This window comes from Scylla paramamosain, chromosome 2 (assembly GCF_035594125.1).
Source record: "Scylla paramamosain isolate STU-SP2022 chromosome 2, ASM3559412v1, whole genome shotgun sequence".
NCBI classification, from domain to species: domain Eukaryota; kingdom Metazoa; phylum Arthropoda; class Malacostraca; order Decapoda; family Portunidae; genus Scylla; species Scylla paramamosain.
This window is the reverse complement of record NC_087152.1, coordinates 33,028,151-33,048,957: the sequence shown is the minus strand read 5'-3', so window position 1 is coordinate 33,048,957 and position 20,807 is coordinate 33,028,151. Positions and strand designations below refer to the sequence as shown.

General features: G+C 38.9%; 3 protein-coding genes and 1 long non-coding RNA gene across 4 annotated transcripts in view; 2 read left to right on the top strand and 2 right to left on the bottom strand.

Moving 5' to 3' along the window:
• The window catches only part of LOC135113813 (guanylate cyclase 32E-like), a 239,433-nt gene extending 237,619 nt beyond the window's left edge, over positions 1 to 1,814 (top strand). The window contains 1 exon segment of the mRNA XM_064029440.1: positions 104 to 1,814. Coding sequence (XP_063885510.1) covers positions 104 to 1,128 — 1,025 coding nt within the window. The 3' untranslated portion in view covers positions 1,129 to 1,814.
• The window catches only part of LOC135113820 (uncharacterized), a 282,447-nt gene extending 276,306 nt beyond the window's left edge, over positions 1 to 6,141 (bottom strand). Inside the window, exons 1-2 of the long non-coding RNA XR_010275073.1 lie at positions 6,070 to 6,141; positions 2,713 to 3,015 (exon numbers count right to left, since the gene is read on the bottom strand). This is a non-coding gene — a long non-coding RNA (uncharacterized LOC135113820). The remainder of the gene's footprint in view (positions 1 to 2,712; positions 3,016 to 6,069) is intronic.
• A 1,282-nt stretch (positions 6,142 to 7,423) lies between these two features.
• Positions 7,424 to 10,396, top strand: LOC135113807 (tRNA-splicing endonuclease subunit Sen34-like). Its single transcript, XM_064029427.1, has 2 exons — positions 7,424 to 7,576; positions 9,198 to 10,396. Exon 2 carries the CDS (start codon positions 9,221 to 9,223, stop codon positions 10,235 to 10,237), a length of 1,017 nt encoding a protein of 338 aa, XP_063885497.1. The 5' UTR covers positions 7,424 to 7,576; positions 9,198 to 9,220; the 3' UTR covers positions 10,238 to 10,396.
• Positions 10,397 to 11,946: 1,550 nt separating this feature from the next.
• LOC135113801 (phosducin-like protein 3) lies at positions 11,947 to 20,381 on the bottom strand. The gene is made up of 6 exons (XM_064029420.1): positions 20,225 to 20,381; positions 17,285 to 17,417; positions 16,989 to 17,125; positions 15,926 to 16,075; positions 14,614 to 14,761; positions 11,947 to 13,467 (listed from the first exon to the last, which is right to left on the bottom strand). Exons 1-6 carry the CDS (start codon positions 20,228 to 20,230, stop codon positions 13,319 to 13,321), a joined length of 723 nt encoding a protein of 240 aa, XP_063885490.1. The 5' UTR covers positions 20,231 to 20,381; the 3' UTR covers positions 11,947 to 13,318.
• Positions 20,382 to 20,807: the final 426 nt, after the last annotated feature.

Here is a 20,807-nt window from a genome sequence, read left to right as displayed (position 1 = left end):
AGTAGTAGTAATAAGGCAGCTGTGGTGATATATTGCAATACTAGTCTTCTACACAGTATTCAATGTGCCAAATGTTAGCTACATGTTCGCTTCTATTCCTCAGGTGAAGACCCGGAGTGGAAGCGGCGTCGGGAGAAAACGAGGCGCCAGCGCGGTTTTCATCCTGCTAGGAACGGCTGTGTGGGCGGGGGAGGGGGCAGCACCATGGGCATAGGCGGCGGTACTGCCCGAGGCTCCCTGCGCTGTGTGCGCACGCCCGCCTCGCCGCTGCCCAACACACTCAGCCTCGAGTCCCAGAAATTTCTGAAGTTCACCCTTTCGGACGAACTCGCGATCCGCTGCACACACGAGGAAGCCGCCCTTGAAGCCTCGCCGCCCGCACCTGCCTCACCCGTTTCAGAAGACGGCGGCACGATGCGCCGTCCCACCCTTGAGGCCAAGAGGAACTCCTACCCATGTATCAAAGAGTCCCGTGATGGGCCGCGCCGCAGCCGTGGCCAGTCCTTGGCAGGCCCGCGAGACGACTGTCCCTTACTGGCACACGCCGACCTGGCTCCCTCGCCTGGCTCCTCTTTTGCTGGCTCCGGTGAGGAGGAGGCACTCGCCAACAGCCGCCGCACATCCGTCAGCGAAGTGTGCGCGTCGCGGCCCCCCAGCATGATAGAACACGGGGGTGACGGGCCGCCCCCCACCCCTGGAGAGCCTCCGCCAGGCCCTTCCAGATCCAACAAGCAACAGTCCGAGTCCCACGATGCCGCCCACCTCTCCCCATCCGCCCTCGACTTGGTGCTCGCGACGCCGCCCTGCAGCAATGTGTGCGGGCGGACAATTAGCGGGGGCGGTGCCCTTACCAAGCCTCGCTACACCCTGGCAACGGGAGGGGGTAGATGGCTGCCCCAGGGTCGGCGAGGCAGCTCAACCGACGGAGACAACATGTCAGGCGTGGCAGCGGGAAGCGAAAATAGCGACGGAAGGACTGCCCGATTACGTTACTGTGGACGCCAAGAGGGAAGCTCCACCGCTGAGTGCGAGGAATCGGCACCGCTCCTGGCAGGTGTGGCCAACTACCGCATCATCAACGAGCTGCGGGTGCCGCGCACCCAGCCCGAGAGGGAAACGCCCGTGTGATTCGCTCACCGCCCAACCTCGCCTCGCTTTAATGTTACGCCCTCGACCAACCCACCATCCTGCACCACCCTGCAAATGAGAGGTTAAAACAGGACGGAGTGTGCAATACCACGGAGAGATCCTGGAGGACACGTCTGGATGTGATGAGACGCGTGGTGACGAATAATGAGATGTTACTAGTATGAAGTAAAGCTGGAGAACGCTCGTGCTGGTGAAGGGAAGGGAACTGAGGACTGGTCAGAAATAAAGTTAAAAATAAATAAATAACTGTGTGGGAAGACCAAATAGAGTAAAGGTGTGGCGAAGCTAACGCCACAGGTGTGGTGGTGTTGTGAGGTGGTGTGGTGGCATAAAGGGACGATTACTTGGTGTATTGAAAGGAAAAAAAAAACACTTAAAGTGTACATGTGTGTGTGTCAAAGCAGTTATGTGATGGCTTTCCCATTCACGTTTAATTCAGTGGTAACGTATGTACACACACACACACACACACACACACACACACACACACACACACACACACACACACACACGCACACGCACACACACACACAGCACCGTGAATGTTGCCAAATATATAATAATACCTCACAACGTTTCTTGTGTCACTTAAAAAGAAAAATATAAGTTCAACTATTTATATAAAAAAAATATATAAAAAAATAAATAAAAGCATTGATGATCTATACAAGTGTCCGAATTTTACTTTTTTTCCTTTCCTTCTATCACGTGCATCATTTTCTGCCTACTCTTAATTCGAATACACAGTAAGTTGCTTTACCCCCCCCCAAAAAAAATAGACAAATATTTCACTTTCTCTAAGGTCAGTTTCCTCAAATCATATGCTTCCTTTTCAGTCTCTCTTTCCTTCTACTCACGAATGCAACGTTTTTTTTTTTGTTTTTTTTTCCATTGCATACTTTCCAGTTCAGTAATTACAGCTGATGTGGAGGTGTGAAACAGAGACGCGCGCACACTCACCCCCGACTTGAATCATTTTAAAAGAGGAACATCAAGATACCTCCAAAACGAAACAGGCCAATTTTTGGTATTTTCTTTTATAACTAACTTTCTGAAAGCGGCTTGACCGGCCTTATTATCTGATTTTTGTGTGTCCCAAGCCAGACTCCTTGACGCCTAAACGACGGACGAAGAGAAGAATTAATATATTGACGATGTACACACACCAAGGTAGCACCGAATGTATATGTGCACGGTACCAAGGCCAAGTGAACATGGCCCTGTACGGTGCAACATCTTCCGTCTCTACCACTCACGAGGAAGCATCAACACGGCCCCAGCTCCACACATTCACACCTCAGGAACACACTCTTGTGCTACCTTTCTACTTCCACCATAAATTTAAAAAAAAAAATACATATGGGGGCAAATTTTCGACAAAAAATAACATTATTTGTTTCTACGTCTCGAGGTATGACGTTAAAATGCGTAATATCTTCACAAAATCGAAGGACAAAAAAAAAACTAAAATTGCAGCAAAGGATAAATCTATATCTGCCTACCTGTGTGTGTGTGTGTGTGTGTGTTTACGTGCTCATCTCTTTCACTCATGCACTCCCTTACCTTATCATTCCATCTTCCGAGTGGCCTTCCTCTCCTATTAGCACCTTCAGTTTCACTAACAAGCACTTTCTTTACAAACTCCTCGCTCTTCATCTTCTCAATGTGGTGGTTCTGCCATCTCGGTGGGTTTCTTTTCACTCACCCCACCATTCCACACTTCAGACCACTCACACTGGCGCACACCACATTTCTCACACACGTTTTTCTTGCTCTCACCCTTCCATATTTTCACTCTACATGTGTCTTTTATAACATTTCCACAGGACGCACTTTTGATAGCTGTACTTTTCCGCATCCAGGCCCCTGAAGCTTACGTCATTTTAGGTAAGATATTATTATTCCTTGAGCATCTCTTTACATCCTCTCTTTTACAAACTATACTAGTGATCGTATGACACACCCTCTCTCTTATTTCTCCATTAATTTCCCCATGTTCACGTAATACTACCCACAGATACCTAACCACTCTCTCCCATCCCATAACTTCCCTCCACAGCCTTCCCGCAGCAGGCACACGCATCCTATAGGATATATTTAAGTCACACACCACTATTTTCTCTCTTAAAAACCATCGCCTTATTTTTTTTAGAATTTACCTTCAATTTTTTGTCACACAAACTATGGAATTTTCCACCACTCTCAGAAGTTCCCTTGCATTCGTGACCAGTGTCACCCATGTCATCTGCAAACAAACCTGCTACTCCAGCCATCCCACTCCATTCCTTTCTAGCCTTACCCCCGACATTTCCTGCTTCAGCTTTCATCTCCTTCATACAACCGTCTAAATTAAACACGGGGACATCATGCATCCCTGTCTCATTTCGGCTTCGAAAGTGAAACTCTTCAAGCTGTCCCTCTAGAGCAGTGACAGTCAACCACGGTGCGTGGTGCCCTCCAAAATCCACGAATTTGTTTAAAGTATACCTGGAAATATTTGGGTACATGGAGGAATGCATGACATGGCTAGTGTGCATGAGTGCACAGTATAAAGAGATGCTTTAAGATGAAAAGTGTATCATGTAAGAATTCAATTCTAATTGAGATTAAAGTATTATAAATTTATGTATTATATTAATATATCACACGGACAAAGATTTACGTTGTATATTTATTTCCTTTCATCGCTGAGATCCTTAAGCGCGCTGTAACCGTTCCCTCATTTCTTGTTGGAGATAGACAGATAAATATACACACAGACAGATAAACACAGCCTGATATAGACAGACACATATGTAGATAGATACAGATAGACAGGCAGGTAGGTAGATAAACAGATAGATATCCGAACTTCAATCACTCATCTCTGTTGGCTGCTTGCCTGTGTAAGTTACTTCAAGACACCTCTCCTCATAACATTTGGGTATTCCTTTGGACTCATTAGGGACTGGCATCTTCAGTGGGCCTTTTTATATATCTTTTATTTTTTTTTTATTTTTTAGCTTTTTGTTGCCCTTGACCGGATTTCCTCTTACAAATAAAGAGAAAAAACGAAAGCGTGGGTGAGTCAGATGTTTTAGATGTGTAAATGTTGAGTATGAATGAAAGACTGACTAATTAAAAGTGCATGCCTTCATTGCAATACAAGGACACATCCTAACGTATCTATCCTGTTAACGTTGTGTAACGAAAAGGTGTGCCGCGTCCTCTGGGACGTTGGCGGGGAGCAAATAAGGTGGGTACCTGAACTGTGAACGAAATCAGGTGACCTAGCCATGGTGTAGTATCTTTTTTTTTTTTTTATGAAAGAGGAACTCAGGCCAAGGACAACAAAAAAAAAAAAAAAAAAAAAAAAAAAAGACCCACTGAAGGTGCCAGCCCCAACGAGTACAGTCAAAAGGACTATCAATACTATAAATATCATAAAACCTTCCTCCTGAAACTAAATTGTTAAAGAAATCAGGAGCTCTCTCCAAGATGTAGTACCTAAACTGAGCGAATCATAACAAAACACCACCCAAGAATTACTTCATGGCATCCACAAATGAAACATGGACATAGGAAGCTTAACTAAAAATACTAAAATCATTCTGAAATACCACAGTACATAATCTTGAATTACATAGAAATTACTGCACAAATCAGTGTACTTTTGTTACATTCCTCTCACAAGTGCGTATACTAATAGAAGTTAATGAAAGGTAAATGTTTATACTATTTACTGCTAGGCTTCGTGACCTGTGGCTGACTAATGCTGCTAACATACCCAAAAAATACAGTATCATTATATCACACCTGACAACAGAGTATTCGTAGGAAGCGCTTTTTCGTCAACTTAGTTGGACTCGTACGTCTTCTTTACAGTTGCGTCAAAGCTCAATCATTTTACGATATCTACACTTCCGTTTTACTTGACGCTTCCGCCTACCGGAGCTACTTTTCCTTACCAAGTGAAAAAGTGGTTTTGCATTTCGAGAATTATGGAAACTCACATTCATCACGATTCCATCTATACAATAACGACTTACTAATTAAATCTTAAACACAACATAACGCACGAGTGAGAGTAAGTTCAGTCTAAAGAGTAACTAATACCTAAATGATTATAAAGTTCATACCTTCTCTGATTCAAATGCTGGATGATACACTTAATGATCTGTTCGAGACTCCCTGAAGCGTGCTGAGCGAACACACCGAGACGAACTGTTCGAGGCTCCGTTACTGGTTTGGATCTCGAAACTCGGACTTACTAGCTGCTTTGTGTAGGATAACTTAACCTACGTACATTATATACTAAAAATCATACAAAATATCTGCAGGATGACTAAAGCAGCACCTATGACAAGCACTTTACTACTCTTGATAAAGCCATCTGAATAAAAAGAAAGTAACACCAAATATTGGAAACAACATAGTTCATTACCGTCACTTGGTACAACTGATTAGGTATTTTGGTTTACTAATATTATGTACGTAAATGTTATATACTACATCATTAATTTCGCAGATTCATTACACGGGATATATTAATGCCCCCGATAGCGACAATGGTAAAACAGCAAACTAGACCTTAACCCAATCATAGCAGGACACACCACCACCGCCACTCCATCGTCCTTCCTCAGGCCTCCGCGCCACGCCACACGGTCGTTACTCCGCCTCCACCACATTCTGGGACCACATTTCCGTCGTCACACATTCAGTAACCACTTAGATCGCATCCAAAGCGTCATACTCGCACATCTTCATCCGGGACACACACGAGAACACACAATAACAAGTACGGCGGCAACTCCCACACACACCTCGCCACACAACGCCATTCGCTGAATTTCCAGTCACCACCATGATTCCAGACCAAGTTCTCTTCGCCACCAGTTTCCTGTTCACTTAGGTTCACATACTCTCAGTCACATGCACCTTCGAGAATCACACGAGAAAACACTGGCCAACGCAAAACCGCATGCCCGCACTGTACGTCCTCCTCGAGCACGCCACACTCACTGACAAGACAGCTGTTCGAACTCCCTGATTGGTTCCTTCTCTTCACACGTGATACTGATGCCTCACACTACCGTCTTTCATGTGCAATAATAAATTGAGCCTGCCATATGTGCAAATTTCTAAATACATGCATATGCAAACATAATAATGTCTGTAACACAGCTCACATTAAACTAATTAGGAGACGATACACGTGGTTTTACGAAGCTTTCATGACGACAAAAAGCTTCATGAGGTCATCGTGGGGATTGAAGTGCTCTACATAGTACATCTCTCGCTCGTTGTGCTAGACAGGTTTTTCTATGAGAAGTTTACGGGATTAACTCCTCAGTATACGAACAACACAACGCAGACAATGTGCCTCTCACCTCACACGAAGTATGCACACAACACATTATCGAACTAACAGGCACTTCTAACCTTCAACAAATAATATTAGCTACAGCTTACACTTATCTCTTCTTTTAAACTGTAAATACAGTTTTATTTAGCAATGTAGCCAATGTAGTGGAGTGGAGTTAGGATTTGAATATCTGTTGTTGTTCGAAAATCATTTATAATCACTTGTTTGCATGGTAAGAAGCTCAAGGAGTCTACAGCTGCTGGTCTGTCAGACATAAAAAAAAAACATTACTTCATTGAAACACCACTTGTAGCCTTTTAATACAATATTGGTCATGCTATAAATACTGGTCAACCTATATATGTATATATATATATATATATATATATATATATATATATATATATATATATATATATATATATATATATATATATATATATATATATATATATATATATATATATATATATATATATATATATATATATATATATATATATATATATATATATATATATATATATATATATATATATATATATATATATATATATATATATATATATATATATATATATATATATATATATATATATATATATATATATATATATATATATATATATATATATATATATATATATATATATATATATATATATATATATATATATATATATATATATATATATATATATATATATATATATATATATATATATATATATATATATATATATATATATATATATATATATTCCAGTTAGCAAATATCAAATCTAATAGTTGAGAAAAATAAATACATAACAAAAGCTAGGTCACTAGACATTGCATAGAAATTAACTGTAAACAATCACAGTACATATTAGCCTCGAAAGAATATGCTCACATAAGCTCAGTGTGTTGCACCGTTAATAGTAAAATCTGACGGGCGCCATCATCATCATCATCAGCATTAGATGTAAACAAAACAAAACACGTTCAACTAGAGCTGGTGCATGGAGCTGTCATAGTACGTTATAGCCTTCAATCTGCGTCCAAGCCAAGTAAAAGAGGAAGACCAATCGCCTGTATAAGGTTAGATAAAATCACATAATATGATTGCTATAACTTTTAAAGGTATACACGAACAGTTAACGTTGTAACTCCCAACAGTTGAGAGCTGCACTGCAATGATTGGGTTGACTCGTATTATCTGGTGACCTCCATAATGTACCAGTGCAACACACAGAACAGCAGGAAGCTGCTGGTGTACCAGATATAAGTAGCATCGTAATATGATGTATAGGGCCTGCATTGCAATTGACTATATGGTGCACCGTAAACAGGCTGTAAACGTTAATTAACCTCCATCAGATTAAAATGACTGGTTATCCAATGCAGTATATTAGTAAACAACAAATCTGTGACGAAAACAAGTAGAGGTTCATCAAAAAAAAGCAAATCTACCAGAAAAATGTAGTTTCGTCCTCATGCATGACACTTAAAAAGAACAGAGCTTAACTAAACCTAATTAAACCTTATGTAATCTAACTAAACCCAACCTAACCTACCTTATTGGTCCTCTGGTACTTCCTCATCACTGGAGTCCTTAGTGGGAAGAACTGGAGGTGGCTAAGCTTCATTATTGTTGTGAAATTTTCTTATCACCTCAAAGTAATTGCACTCACAGCCACTGCACTGAGCCATCTTTCAAGACTGAATCAAAATCAAGCTCTTGCAGAATACAGCCCACCTATTGGCTGATCTTTTAAATATTTTTTTGATTGACCAAGGCATTGTTTAATGCATACACTAATGGAATCTCCTCCTCTACCTCCTCCCTCTTCCCTTTCCTTTACCCCCTCTTCACTTCCTACACCGCCTGCACACCATCATGGCACAAGGTAACCTGGGTACATGGAGGAAACAATATATTTGATAAAAATTAATATCTCAGGAATGAACAATTTGCAGCAGTAAAGATATACACCACATGATGACGCCTGGAGGAAACATTGCCAAGTATTGTGGTGTTTACAAAAAACAATGCAAGTATCATGAAAAAAAGCATATATTACACTAACTTGCCTTTTTTAGAGCATCACAGTGTATATATACTACAACACCATTTAATTTTGAGGTAGGAAGTACCTGACATGAGGTGTGTCTTGGTATAATTGTGGCACGCTGCAGGCCAGGGAATCCCCAGAAAGGACAACACTTAAATGCTCAATTCAAAATGGTCAGTCCATAGACACCATGGCCCTTGCCTCTGCCACTCACTTGGTTTAAGCCTAACTATATTTACCAATAAGAAAACAATAATAATGTCAGAGTATTAATTCTTCAAAAAAGTTGTAGAAAAGTATATAATTTATGCAAACTCATTTTTATGCCCATCAGCACACCTTGCCTCTAATGACTATTCCATCAAGCATCCACCTCTGGTTTATTTTTTTGTTAAAACAGTCTTTCAAAAGATTTGTACTTTAATTATTTTGTTCATATTGATATTTTAAAGAACCAGCTCAGGACAAAGCTAATTGATAAAGTGACTGATAATGTCTATAATTATAAAACTTTGAAGAAGTGCCAAGATCTTCGCAGATGCATACGTTAGCTGACTTACTGAAAGGGGAGTTGCAAGGAACATGACTTCTAGATTAGCTTAGTCCATGGAAACCATAGTAATCATTAATACTTTTCTCCATGACAGGGCAACGGATCTTGTGTTTCTCCATGGAGGCTCAAAACTCCACTAAAAGCACCACAAGGGAGGAGGGGCCCAGCAGTCCTTCCAAGGTGGCATGCACTGAGACCCGTAAGGTGCAGGTGGCAGTGAACCATGGCCAGGGATACATTTGGGATGTACGTGATGTGTGGCATTTGTGGCGTAATTGCCGTATGGTGGGCTGCCTGGTGGGCTCACTGCCCAGGCATCCTCATCAGTCCTGCACTCTGGGCCTTCCTTTGCGTCTTTTACCTGAGGAGGTGACTCTACTGGTGGAGGAGGGACTAGGGGAAACTGTAAGGTACAAGGAGATGGAGGAGAAGCCATCACAGACACTGAAAGACACCTTCAGTGAGTGCAGAGAAAGATGCTACAAGGAGCAAGTGCAGGAGGCAGCCATACAGCGAAGGGAACAGGTGAAAAGGATGGCAGACAAGATCCTGGAGGGCAAGAGAAAGAAATTCCTCATTAAACAAAAGGAGAAAAATGAGGAAGTTAATGGAAGTGAGACCAATGGAAGTGTGGAGGAAGAATTTACCCTTACTAGAGAGGATGTGATACAGGAGGAGGAAGCAAAACTACAACCCCTACCCCAACATTTACAAATTGTAGAGGTGTTCACCCGTCATCCACTTCTAGATCAGCTGACCACAGAACGCTGCCCATGGCCTTACCCCACTACCCAAGAAGAGAGAGTGAGGTACAAGGTGTTCTGTGATCTTTGGCATCAGGGTCACTATCTCACTTCAGGCATCAAGTTTGGGGGGAACTTTCTCGTGTATGCTGGGGACCCTCACCTCTACCATGCACATGCCATAGTGAGGTGTGTCAGGGAGCAGCAGCTACGTCAAGGAGGGGAAGTTGATTTAGTTGCTGCAACTCGAGTTGCTGCATCTACCAAGAAAACATTTGTCCTTGCTAGCTTAGATAATGATGGGCAAGTACGGTACCGTTCCTACCACTGGTTTGAGGAAGTAGAGGAAGAGGAGGAGGAAAATATGGATGAGAATGATGAGGAGTTGTAACAAAAGCTGAAGATAATGGATCATTGCTTGCTCATAAGTAGTAAGTGGGCTTTAAATGCTGTGATATTTTCATTTTTATAATTTAGATATTTCCTTACAAACTTTGCTCAAAAATGTATAACTTTCAAACTGTGTTGGTTTAAAATCTTTATATTAACAGATTTTATTTTCTATATCCTTGAAGGTTTACCTGAATCTTGCTGAAATATGGGTTTATTAGAGACATGCATATCAGTTCTTTTATTTATTGATTTATTATTCATTTATTTTATTTATTTATCTTTTGTTTATTTGTTTTTATTTATTAATTTTTATTTATTTATTTATTTATTTATAGGTTGATATTTTAATTTATCTATTTACTGTATTAAATATTTTTATTTATTTTATTTCCTAATTTTTATTAATTTTTTTATTTGTGTGTGTGGGGAGAGATCAAATAAGTGATACAGATACAAGCAGCACAACACACAGCATCTCAAGTAACACCATCATTAATCTTTCCCTCATGAATTAACTTAAGTAATTTTCCAGAATATTGTGACATGAATACAATTGGCTAAAACTCTTTTCTACTGCAGATATTGCTAGAAGTGAAAGTACAGGTTATTTTAAGTCAATAATGTTCTATGCACGTTATGTAGTTTGAGGCTTTGTTTAGCTGTGATATGAATTCAAGTGTCTGCAGACAATAGATACAACAGCAGGGTTGGGCCGGTATCCATGGTGGAGTGTGTTGATGCAGATGTGCGTTGGTGAAATTGTGAATTATTCAGACATGATTTCTACAAGTTTTCGAGCTTTACAGTATCCTATAACAAGACGAGTGGTATTAATGTACAGGCAATTTACCAATAAACATTACACAGGAATAGTGTGGTTGTAATGAACAAAAAATAAAATAACAGACTACGTGGCACCATGACTGCCCAGACAGGGAGTGGGCAGAAGCGAGGTTGGTAACAAATTGGCTGATTGCCAGTCAGTCACACTCAGTTTCTCACTGAGACGGTGACAATGAATATGTTTAGAATGTATTGCATAAGTTTGAGAGAAAAACAGTACTGCCAATACCACACATACACAGTAATGTGGAGCATAAGGACATAGTGTTTCTCTGGCATGGTTACCCACCCAGCCTGGCCATTGTGAATGTGATGCCTGTCCACATTTTCATTTCATACCACAGTTAAACAAAGCCACAAAATGGATACATGCTATGAACATTTTCCACTTAGAATAACCTGCACTTTCACTACTAGTAATATCTGCAAAAACTTGTTACAATATATATATATATATATATATATATATATATATATATATATATATATATATATATATATATATATATATATATATATATATATATATATATATATATATATATATATATATATATATATATATATTCTGTGCTTCTTACAGTGATGCACACTTCCTTACAGGAATGAACATCACCATAAAGAAAGGTTCTCATAAGTACGAGTATTTAGAGAGCAGATGAACACTGTGTCCGGAAAAATAGTGTATGTACAATTGTCTCACTGTGAGTGGCATTAGTAATTTTTCCAGTAAAATTTCTGACACACACATTTGACACCTAAGTCACTTAAAGATTAGAGGACAGAAGCATCAAGCATTGTTGTGCTGTGCAACAATGCCTTGGTAACTATGGAAGCAAACCCCCAGGAAATGCATAAAACATGTGCATAAAAACAGTTTATTAAATATTTTTAGATTTTTTTCATTTTGGTATTAAAAGTTTTTACATCAATTTATAAAGATGTTTTCTGAAGAAAAATAGATTTTCAAGTTTTGCGCACCACAGTGACTAGCCCAAAAAGCCTCCACCTGCTATTGAAGGCACAATTGTTTTACTTCCTGAGATCAAATCAATGAGGGTAACATGACAAAAATAAACATGCAGAAAAGTTGTTGATGTATATAAAGTGTTCAAAAATTAATGAAACTAAGAAAGGCAAGAAAGAATTAAAGCATAACTTCATTATAAAGCTCTCAATATTTTAAATAAATTATAATAAACTGCAAAACTGAAATAAGAAATAAAGCATTCAAAGTAAGCATCAAAAGTAGGTACACAATACAACACACATCAGGCATGTTAATTTGCAATGACTTATTAAATTAGTCGACACATTCTGTTGGTGGCTGCCTGATGCACATATGCCAAGGCTGATCAAGAGAGGCACATGATGTTTATTGTGGTATCCTGTGGGAACTAGTATACCACTAACTGAATTCTTGTTGAATTAATCACTGAAGAATGTGTGTGATAGAAAAATGAAAATGAACAGTAATCACGATAGAGAGATTAAGGCAGTCTCTTCAGGTGACAGGAGGCTTTCACTCACCAGGGGGAAAATCGAGTCAATACTCAAGTATCTTTCAATAGCACCATTAATCTAAGTATCTTAAGGCTTATCTTCCAAAATGAACACAGGAAGGATAGGTAGACCTTGGTCAGTAGAATGAAAGATTGAGTAAATTAATTAAAGAGACAGGTGTAATGCAATGCTATTCCACAGGGCTTTTTTTTTTTTTTTTGTGTGTGTGTGTGTGTGTGTGTGTGTGTGTGTGTGTGTGTGTTGCCTTTTACTTGCCATTCTGTAACATGATCATCCAAGTGATACTTTCTACCTCTTTACTTTAGCTATATGGCTCATATACTAACCAGATTCCAAGAAGCTAATGTACAGGGATGAGTTACCCATGACACATTATCCCTTTGGAGGACTAGAATTCTGGCAGACAGGCCACCGAATCTTCATTACTTTAACAGATCTCTCCATTGCAACAGAAAATAAATAAAATTAGTAAAAATTAAACTACACAAAACATACACAAGTATCAATAAGTAAATATAAAACACCTCTGTTAAAAAGATACCAAACATCATAACAAATATCCAACCTCAGTCAGTTAGCTCTAGTAAACAAAACAACATATACCATCAGGATATGGAAGCACAATCCAAAGAGAGAAAGACAACAAGAGCATCAAATATTTATTGGTCTCAAGCCTCCCTCCCCCCTAAGGGCTTTCCCCTCTGTCACAGCCTCACCAGTCATTCTCATCACTCTCTTCACCACTGCTGTCACGGCCACCACGCAGGGAACTCATCATGACGTCCTTCACCTTAGGCCCTCGAGGGTCACTCTCAAGGTCAGTAGTGAAGGCTCCAGTCCGGGACAGCTTCCATTCCAGTTCTGGAAAAAGGGAAATATGGATAAGTTTCTCTCTCTCTCTCTCTCTTAATATGATCATAACTTTCTTTAGCACTTCCACTTTTCTGTGATCAACAATGCACAATGTCTATGTCTCTTTTCTTTGCTGAATCCATAATAGGGCTAGCAGCAAATAAATGATGAAATAAGAAGGAATGAGCAGGAATGCCTGTTAGCAGGTGCAAGCAAGACCCAACAGCTGATTCTGGAGTACAGAGCCATCAAAACATAAACAGCGCCTCCAGAAAACAGTGGTGCACCAATGCGGTAAATTTGAAAATGTGTTTCAATATCCATGCCAGGAGTCTGAAGGAACCAGATCATCAATAGCCAGATTTTTTAATGTTAACCTGCACACCAAATACAAATATTGTTACTAATAGTAAAATTCTCTCTCTCTCTCTCTCTCTCTCTCTCTCTCTCTCTCTCTCTCTCTCTCTCTCTCTCTCTCTCTCTCTCTCTCTCATCAGAAAAAGGAGAGGTAGGGAATTGAAATGGAAAGATGGAAAGGAGAGGAGAGCAGGGAACTGCTCCTCTGATATTACTAGCTGCAAACCACCCCTCCTGTAGCTTGGCTACAAAAGACTTCATTCTTTCATCCTTATTCTGTCCATCTCTCTAATGCAAGAGTTAACCAGTATTCTCAATCATTCATCCCTTTCTCTGGTAAACTCTGAAATTCCCTGCCTGCTTCTGTATTTCCTCCTTCCTATGATTTGAACTCTTTCAAGAGGGAGGTTTCAAGACATTTATCCTGTTTTTTTATTACTATTCTATCTGACATGTCTATGGGAACTGGCATTAAGTGGGCCTCTTTTTTTATTAAAAATTTTTGTTGCCCCTGGCAGGTGGCTCTCTTACACACACACACACACACACACACACACACACACACACACACATACACACACACACACACACACACACTATAATTTTTTTCCATAACTTTATGATGAAACATAATAAAAAAATTTTCCCACAAAATATCCTTGTAAAACAGGGTTGCATCTTATGCAGAGGTGCATCTAATACGCCAGCAAATACAGAACTTTGAGACGCTCTACAGTGTGTTAACGATCACAATCTCCATCACCATCATGACTGCCAACACCACCACTAAGAACTCACCCTCTAGCGTGATCTTGTCTTTCCCAAACTCAGCTGCTCCAATGAACTGCTTCTTCATCTGGCCCTCAAAGTAGACAAAGATCGCAGGAAGGTTGCGGTCAGGGAAATTAGGGATGCAAGTAGTTGAGATAGCCTTGATGAACTTCACCTGGAATAAGTCAGAAAGTGTGATAATAAAAAGAAAACTAATAAGCAGGCATAATGAAAGTATCTACATGATTATGTATGCAAAGGAAAGAAAAGAATGAGGTTTAAAAGACAGAAAAGAAAGTATACAAACTGATAGACCACACACGGAATATGAGAAAGGAAAAGATTACATTGATAAAGGTGAGAAATAAAGGAACAAAGTAAGGCTAAAAAATACAGGTGAGGAAAGAAAATGTAAGAATGGCCACAAAAAAAGAAAATATATGAAAACTGATAAATGATAGACATAAAAATCAGAGAGGAAGAGTAAAATTGAAATAGAACAGATTCAATATTCTGTGGAAATTACAAACCATTTCAGGCATAAAATAAGGCAATAACAAGATGAAAGTAAAAAATAAATAAATACATACATACATACATACATATACCAAGGCTCCCCACAAAAAAAAAGGGAGTAGGCAAGACAAGGCACACAACTTTCATATTTACACTAATTCACAACACTCTCTTGACCCCTTGGCCTACAACAAAGAAGAGGAAGTACTCCTGCTCTTACTTTAAGGGGATCAGCCACATAGCTTGTGCAGTTTGGTCTTTTTTTATGTAAGAAGGGTCAATGGCCAAGAAAAAAAAAATGGAAAAAAAACACTGAAGTGCTAATCCCAAAAGAGATGTCAAGAGAATCTTAGAAAATTGAAGGATAAGTGTCTGCAAACCTCCCTCTTGAAAGAGTTCAAGTCATAGGAAGCAGACAGGGAGTTCCAGAGTTTACCAGAGAATGGGATGAATGATTGAGAGTACTGGTTAACTCTTGTATTAGAGAGGTGGACAGAATAGGGACAAGAGAAAGAAGAAAGTCTTGTGCAGTGAGGCCATGGGTGGAGGGGAGGCATGCAGTTGGCAAGATCCGGTTCCATCAAAACAAGTATTCTCTCCTATCACATCCAATATCTCCACACCTGCATCAAAGCAATGATGTGTGGCACCCTCCTCTCAGAGGTCATGGGGCCTCATCATTCCTCAGCACATACAACTGCTCTCTATTTACTTCTGTCACACAGACATTCCACTATGCTCCATTATCAGTCCTCTTCCCTTTAAGACTTCCTTTATGCTAGGTATCCATGCATAAATAAAATAAAATAAAATAAATCAATACCTTGGCAAACTTTGCTGCTAGTCTGGGGAGGTGTTGGTTGATGAGGGCACAGAGAGGAACACCTTGCTTGTACAGATGCAGGAACACCCACACACCTGGCCCAGCCTTGTTCACCTTCTCCACATAATCCTGGGCAGTGATTTCCAACACCTGAAGCATAGAGGAGACACCATTAATATAAAATTAGAAAAAAGAACATAAAATTGTTATCTAAGTTACAGTTGACAGCTTGTGAAAGCTGCTGGACATTTCATAAAAAAACACTGAAACTTATAAGTGCAGAATATATTTTAGCCATGAAAGACACCCTGATCTAAGAGCAAACCTGTGTCAAAGCAGTCACAATAGCATGCCTTCAACACATTATCAGCCATAAAAAAAATATAAATAATAAATAATAAATAATCAAGGCTTATGTGATTTTTGTTCTGCCTTGACCATTCTGGCACTACACAACTATTTCAATATGTTCCCAGGGTGAGGCAGTCAGCTGCTCTCCTGTAGAACCCTGTCATGGTCACTCTCTTAGGGATACAGTAAAGTGATTGACTGATAATATATAAATATATGACAAAATACCATTACCTATACTAACAAAGACACTAAATGAAAGAGAATTATCAAAGGTGTAACAATTCTCTCAAGAATAATAATAGGTACAAGAAAAATAGAAAAGCATAATAAAGTTCATGAGATGAGATTATGTGGGAGCTCACAAATTTGTAAGAAATATCCTGAACCAACTCAATATATCAAAGTGATGGGTTAAGGCAAACTACTGAAGGTATTTAGGAGTGAAAGGACCAATAAAAAAAGACTTCCTTTGATGTGGGGAAAAAAAAAAGTCTAGAGTGCAAGAGAGAAGATGGGGTGATGGAGTAATGTGTAATGTATAGAGTTATAAATGACAGTGGATCTTAAGAGCATTCCAGCCATGGATATCTCATGCACAACCGGAGCAAGGCATTAGTTATGATGAATGCTGAGTAATGATATAGGAAACAATATAAATAAGGTCAAAGGGACAAATATATCTCATTCTACTCTAATTTCTTCCCCCTACCTCTCCAAACTTGCTGGCCTCAATTTCAGCCTTCATCTCGGCCAGCCTTTTCTTGCGGTACTCCAGCAAAATGGCCTCATCCTCATCATCCTCCAGCTCATCCAGCTCTTCAAGATTCAGTTTCCCAAGACGGGCATCTGGAAAAGCAAGCCCATTACATAGCCATACACATCATTGACCAACTCCTCTAAAGAAGCTAGAATAAAACAAACATGCACACTAAGATCACACTTTTGAACAGACCTCATATATCAATTCTAAGAACAGGACAAAGTACAATTCTTGGCCATAATCACCTGCACTCTGCTTCTCTTGGATGGTTTGCTCTATCATCTCTGTCAGCATCTCCTCTGTCACCTCAGGTTCCTTTGGTGGCAGGATGCCCTTCTGCCGCAGGATGTCATTCCATTCTGTGTCTTCATTAGGATTCTGCAAACCAAATAAGGAATTTATACCATCACCTTATTGATTATTTGAGAAGTTTTAGTCTCTATCATTACATTTACCACAATTACCAACTATGCTTATTCCTCATCAAGTTATATATTTACCATTCTTCCCTTTATATACTGGTTCTGCCTTAGTCAACAACAGCAGTGGCATAACTATGACATAGAAACATCCAAGGCTGATTGTGGTGTCATGTAGGCTCTAAGCAGGCTTATGTGAGACACCCAGAACAAGAGTGACGTAAGCAAAATTATTGTTTTTATTGCACTGTCTTCTCCAACGTCAGAATGGACCCCGCAATAGGGTCGAAAATCCATCCAAGTGAAATTATCCATGGAACCTTCTTGTTGTGCTTGAGTGATAGCTATCAGTTATTGGGGCCAGACAGAAGTAACTCCCTCGTCATACCAGCACGGGAAGAGCCAGCCGATGACGGCTCATTCTGCGACTCATGTGTCATTCAGGTGTAGGCTGACCCCAAGTGCTGGATAGATTTCAAGTGAACCTACACCTACACCAAGACACCTCTCAACCACCACACCCACACACTTGACACTCTCCCTCCCTCCAGCCTGCTTGCTATGCTTAAATGACAGGCTGCTGTCTTAATTTTGTTTTGACACAACATGTAAGCCCTTCAGTATTATGGGGGACAACAGTTTACCCTCTGAGAACCCAGGACCTGCCAGACAAAGAAAAATGGAAAAAAAATGTCGCCTATGTGAGCTTTGGAAGCATCTGATAAATTTATTATTTCTTTAAATTCTATTATCCTTTATACCAATATATTTTCATAACATTTATCAGTTCTTTTGTTTTAGTTACTTCCAGTTAAATTTTTTAAGCTTGTATCATTCTCTTTGTTTGTGTTCATCTTTGGAAGTACTTGTATGCTGCTTACATTTTTGCTTCAAAAAATTGCTCACTAAAAGTTCAGTAAAAAGAAGACTTTTTAATGGTTGTGATTCCCCTATTAGTACATAGAAAATAAAACAACTTGATAGAATAAAGGAAATAAACAATGTGTGAGTGCTAGATACAATTTTAATGTAGCTGTGTGATATCTTTAACAAAATTGTATCGAAGAAGAAACCAGTCACCGATTTATTTTCAATAATGTAATTTAAGTGTAAATTCACAATGTAATTCAAATAAATAGTTGTAAAAGGCATAAATTACTGAATATTTTTATACCAATCATTACTTTATATCTCAGTCTATTGAAGAGATATAGCATTTTGAAACCTGTGTTCATCTTTGGAAGTACTTGTATGCTGCTTACATTTTTGCTTTTATTTTCAATAATGTAATTTAAGAGTAAATTCACAATGTAATTCAACTAAATAGTTGTAAAAGGCATAAATTACTGAATATTTTTATACCGATCATTACTTCATATCTCAGTCTATTGAAGAGATATAGCATTTTGAAACTCAGAAAACTTCAAAAGCGTTTTTCTCCGTTTTTAATTTTCAGCGCTTACGTCGCTCTGGCTCTAGGTGCCTCATATTTGGGAGTCCCTAATTTACCCTCACCTAGATTTTTTTCCTAAGAGCAATTTGAATTGTAAAAACTTTTATAATTACAATGATATTCATTTTTAATCACAATGACATATAATATTTATGAGTGCAGAAAAAGGACTGAAAATAGCTTTCTTGTCATTATTTTGTGAAAGAATACACTACTTTTAAACTATGTTGTAAAAATATTATGGTATAGGAATAAAGTCATCAATAGCATTGCATAATATCCCCAAACACATATAATTTCCATTGACCACTTTTTCTGAGTGTCCTTTTAGGGTAAGGAGTCCTGTTAAGAGGTTATAACATCTATTTGGAATTAGTACTGAAAAGCCAGAGACTGTTGTGAGGTAGCTTGTATAATTTAGGAGGATTACTGAATGGGCAAAGCTAAAAGGTTATAATCTTTGGTTCAATTTATTTTTGAAAAGCCATCTCAATGATTTATGGTCAATACACTGATGCACAACATTGATATGATAAAATTTTAGGAACAACCTGGATGACAAATCACCCCCAGCCTGTATTAGTTTGTGTTTGTTTCTATCATCTTTAAAACTTGACTTTTCTACCATGTTGCTATGCTTGTTCATTGGAAATGTGATAAAAACAACAAAATATTGTGTGAAACTACATATTTACTAAAAATGCCACAAAATCTTAAATATCAACTAAGTAACACTGTTGTAGCCTACATGACAAGAGATGACATTTTTCATTAATTCACAAAATCAAATAGCATAAAGCATAAGCCTAATTTATAAGCACATTGAATTAGTGAATCTTTATTTCATCAGTAACTTCTTTTTCACAGAACACAAAAAATAAAAAATGCAAGTTTTTAGTCTGATAATGTTTTTGTTTTTTTTTCTTATAAAGAACATATATACCTCAGAAGTTTAGACCCGATCACATTATTAGTTTACCTTTTTCTTTCTGCGGATGCCACTTAAGAGAAATCACAAGCCTTACTGGATATTGAAGCGATAATGTTCTTCAGACTGGGCTATCACCTAATTTAATCTAAAGATTATCACCTTTACCTCAAAACAACTATTAGTGGCAACTATGTATCTGTGAGAAAAATGGGGTGGGTATGGAAAAACTAAATAGAGAAAGCTATTAGGAGGCGGTGAGATAAATCTGCTGTGGGCGTGACGCGAACTTCGACTATCTCGCAGGTAAAGTTGTCACGCCAAAATCTTAATGCTGCGACTACCCTGTAAAATTTTCCCAAGGCACGCACACACTTCTACTCGCCTGCATCTTGTTGGATGGTGGATATGAGTGTGCTGAGAGAGGGAGAAGAAAGGCAGACCCGCTGTCCCTTCCTCGTGTTAGTCTCAAAAAGGCCAATTTTAGCCTGACCTAGTCTTGTGTACGGGTCTGCCAGACACTCCCACCTTTCCTTTCACATACAGGATTACCAGGAAAAATCAATGGTCTTTGTTTAATTACAAATTACTAGGTTATATAAGGTAACTATGCATGATAAATTAGGAAATTGTACACATAAAAGAAATCTAAATGTTTGTTTGGTCAATGTACCTGAAATGAGACTGTACTACCTTAGTATAAACAATTTTTCGTCATCATCATTGTAATCATCAGCCTTCATGATTCACGGCTTGCAAATTCGTACAGATTTGTACAGATTCTTCCAGAAGGCTTCTGGTAGAAGGCCCTATAGTCGTATAGGCCCTGTGTCGTACGCAGCAGCTCTTCACGACTCAAAATTTATAAATGGTAGTGGCCATGCTGTGTTCGTGCTCCAGCTCTGAAATTATATTTTATTTTTTAATCTATGACCGGCAGGATCGGTCAGATTTCTTAAGACCGCTCC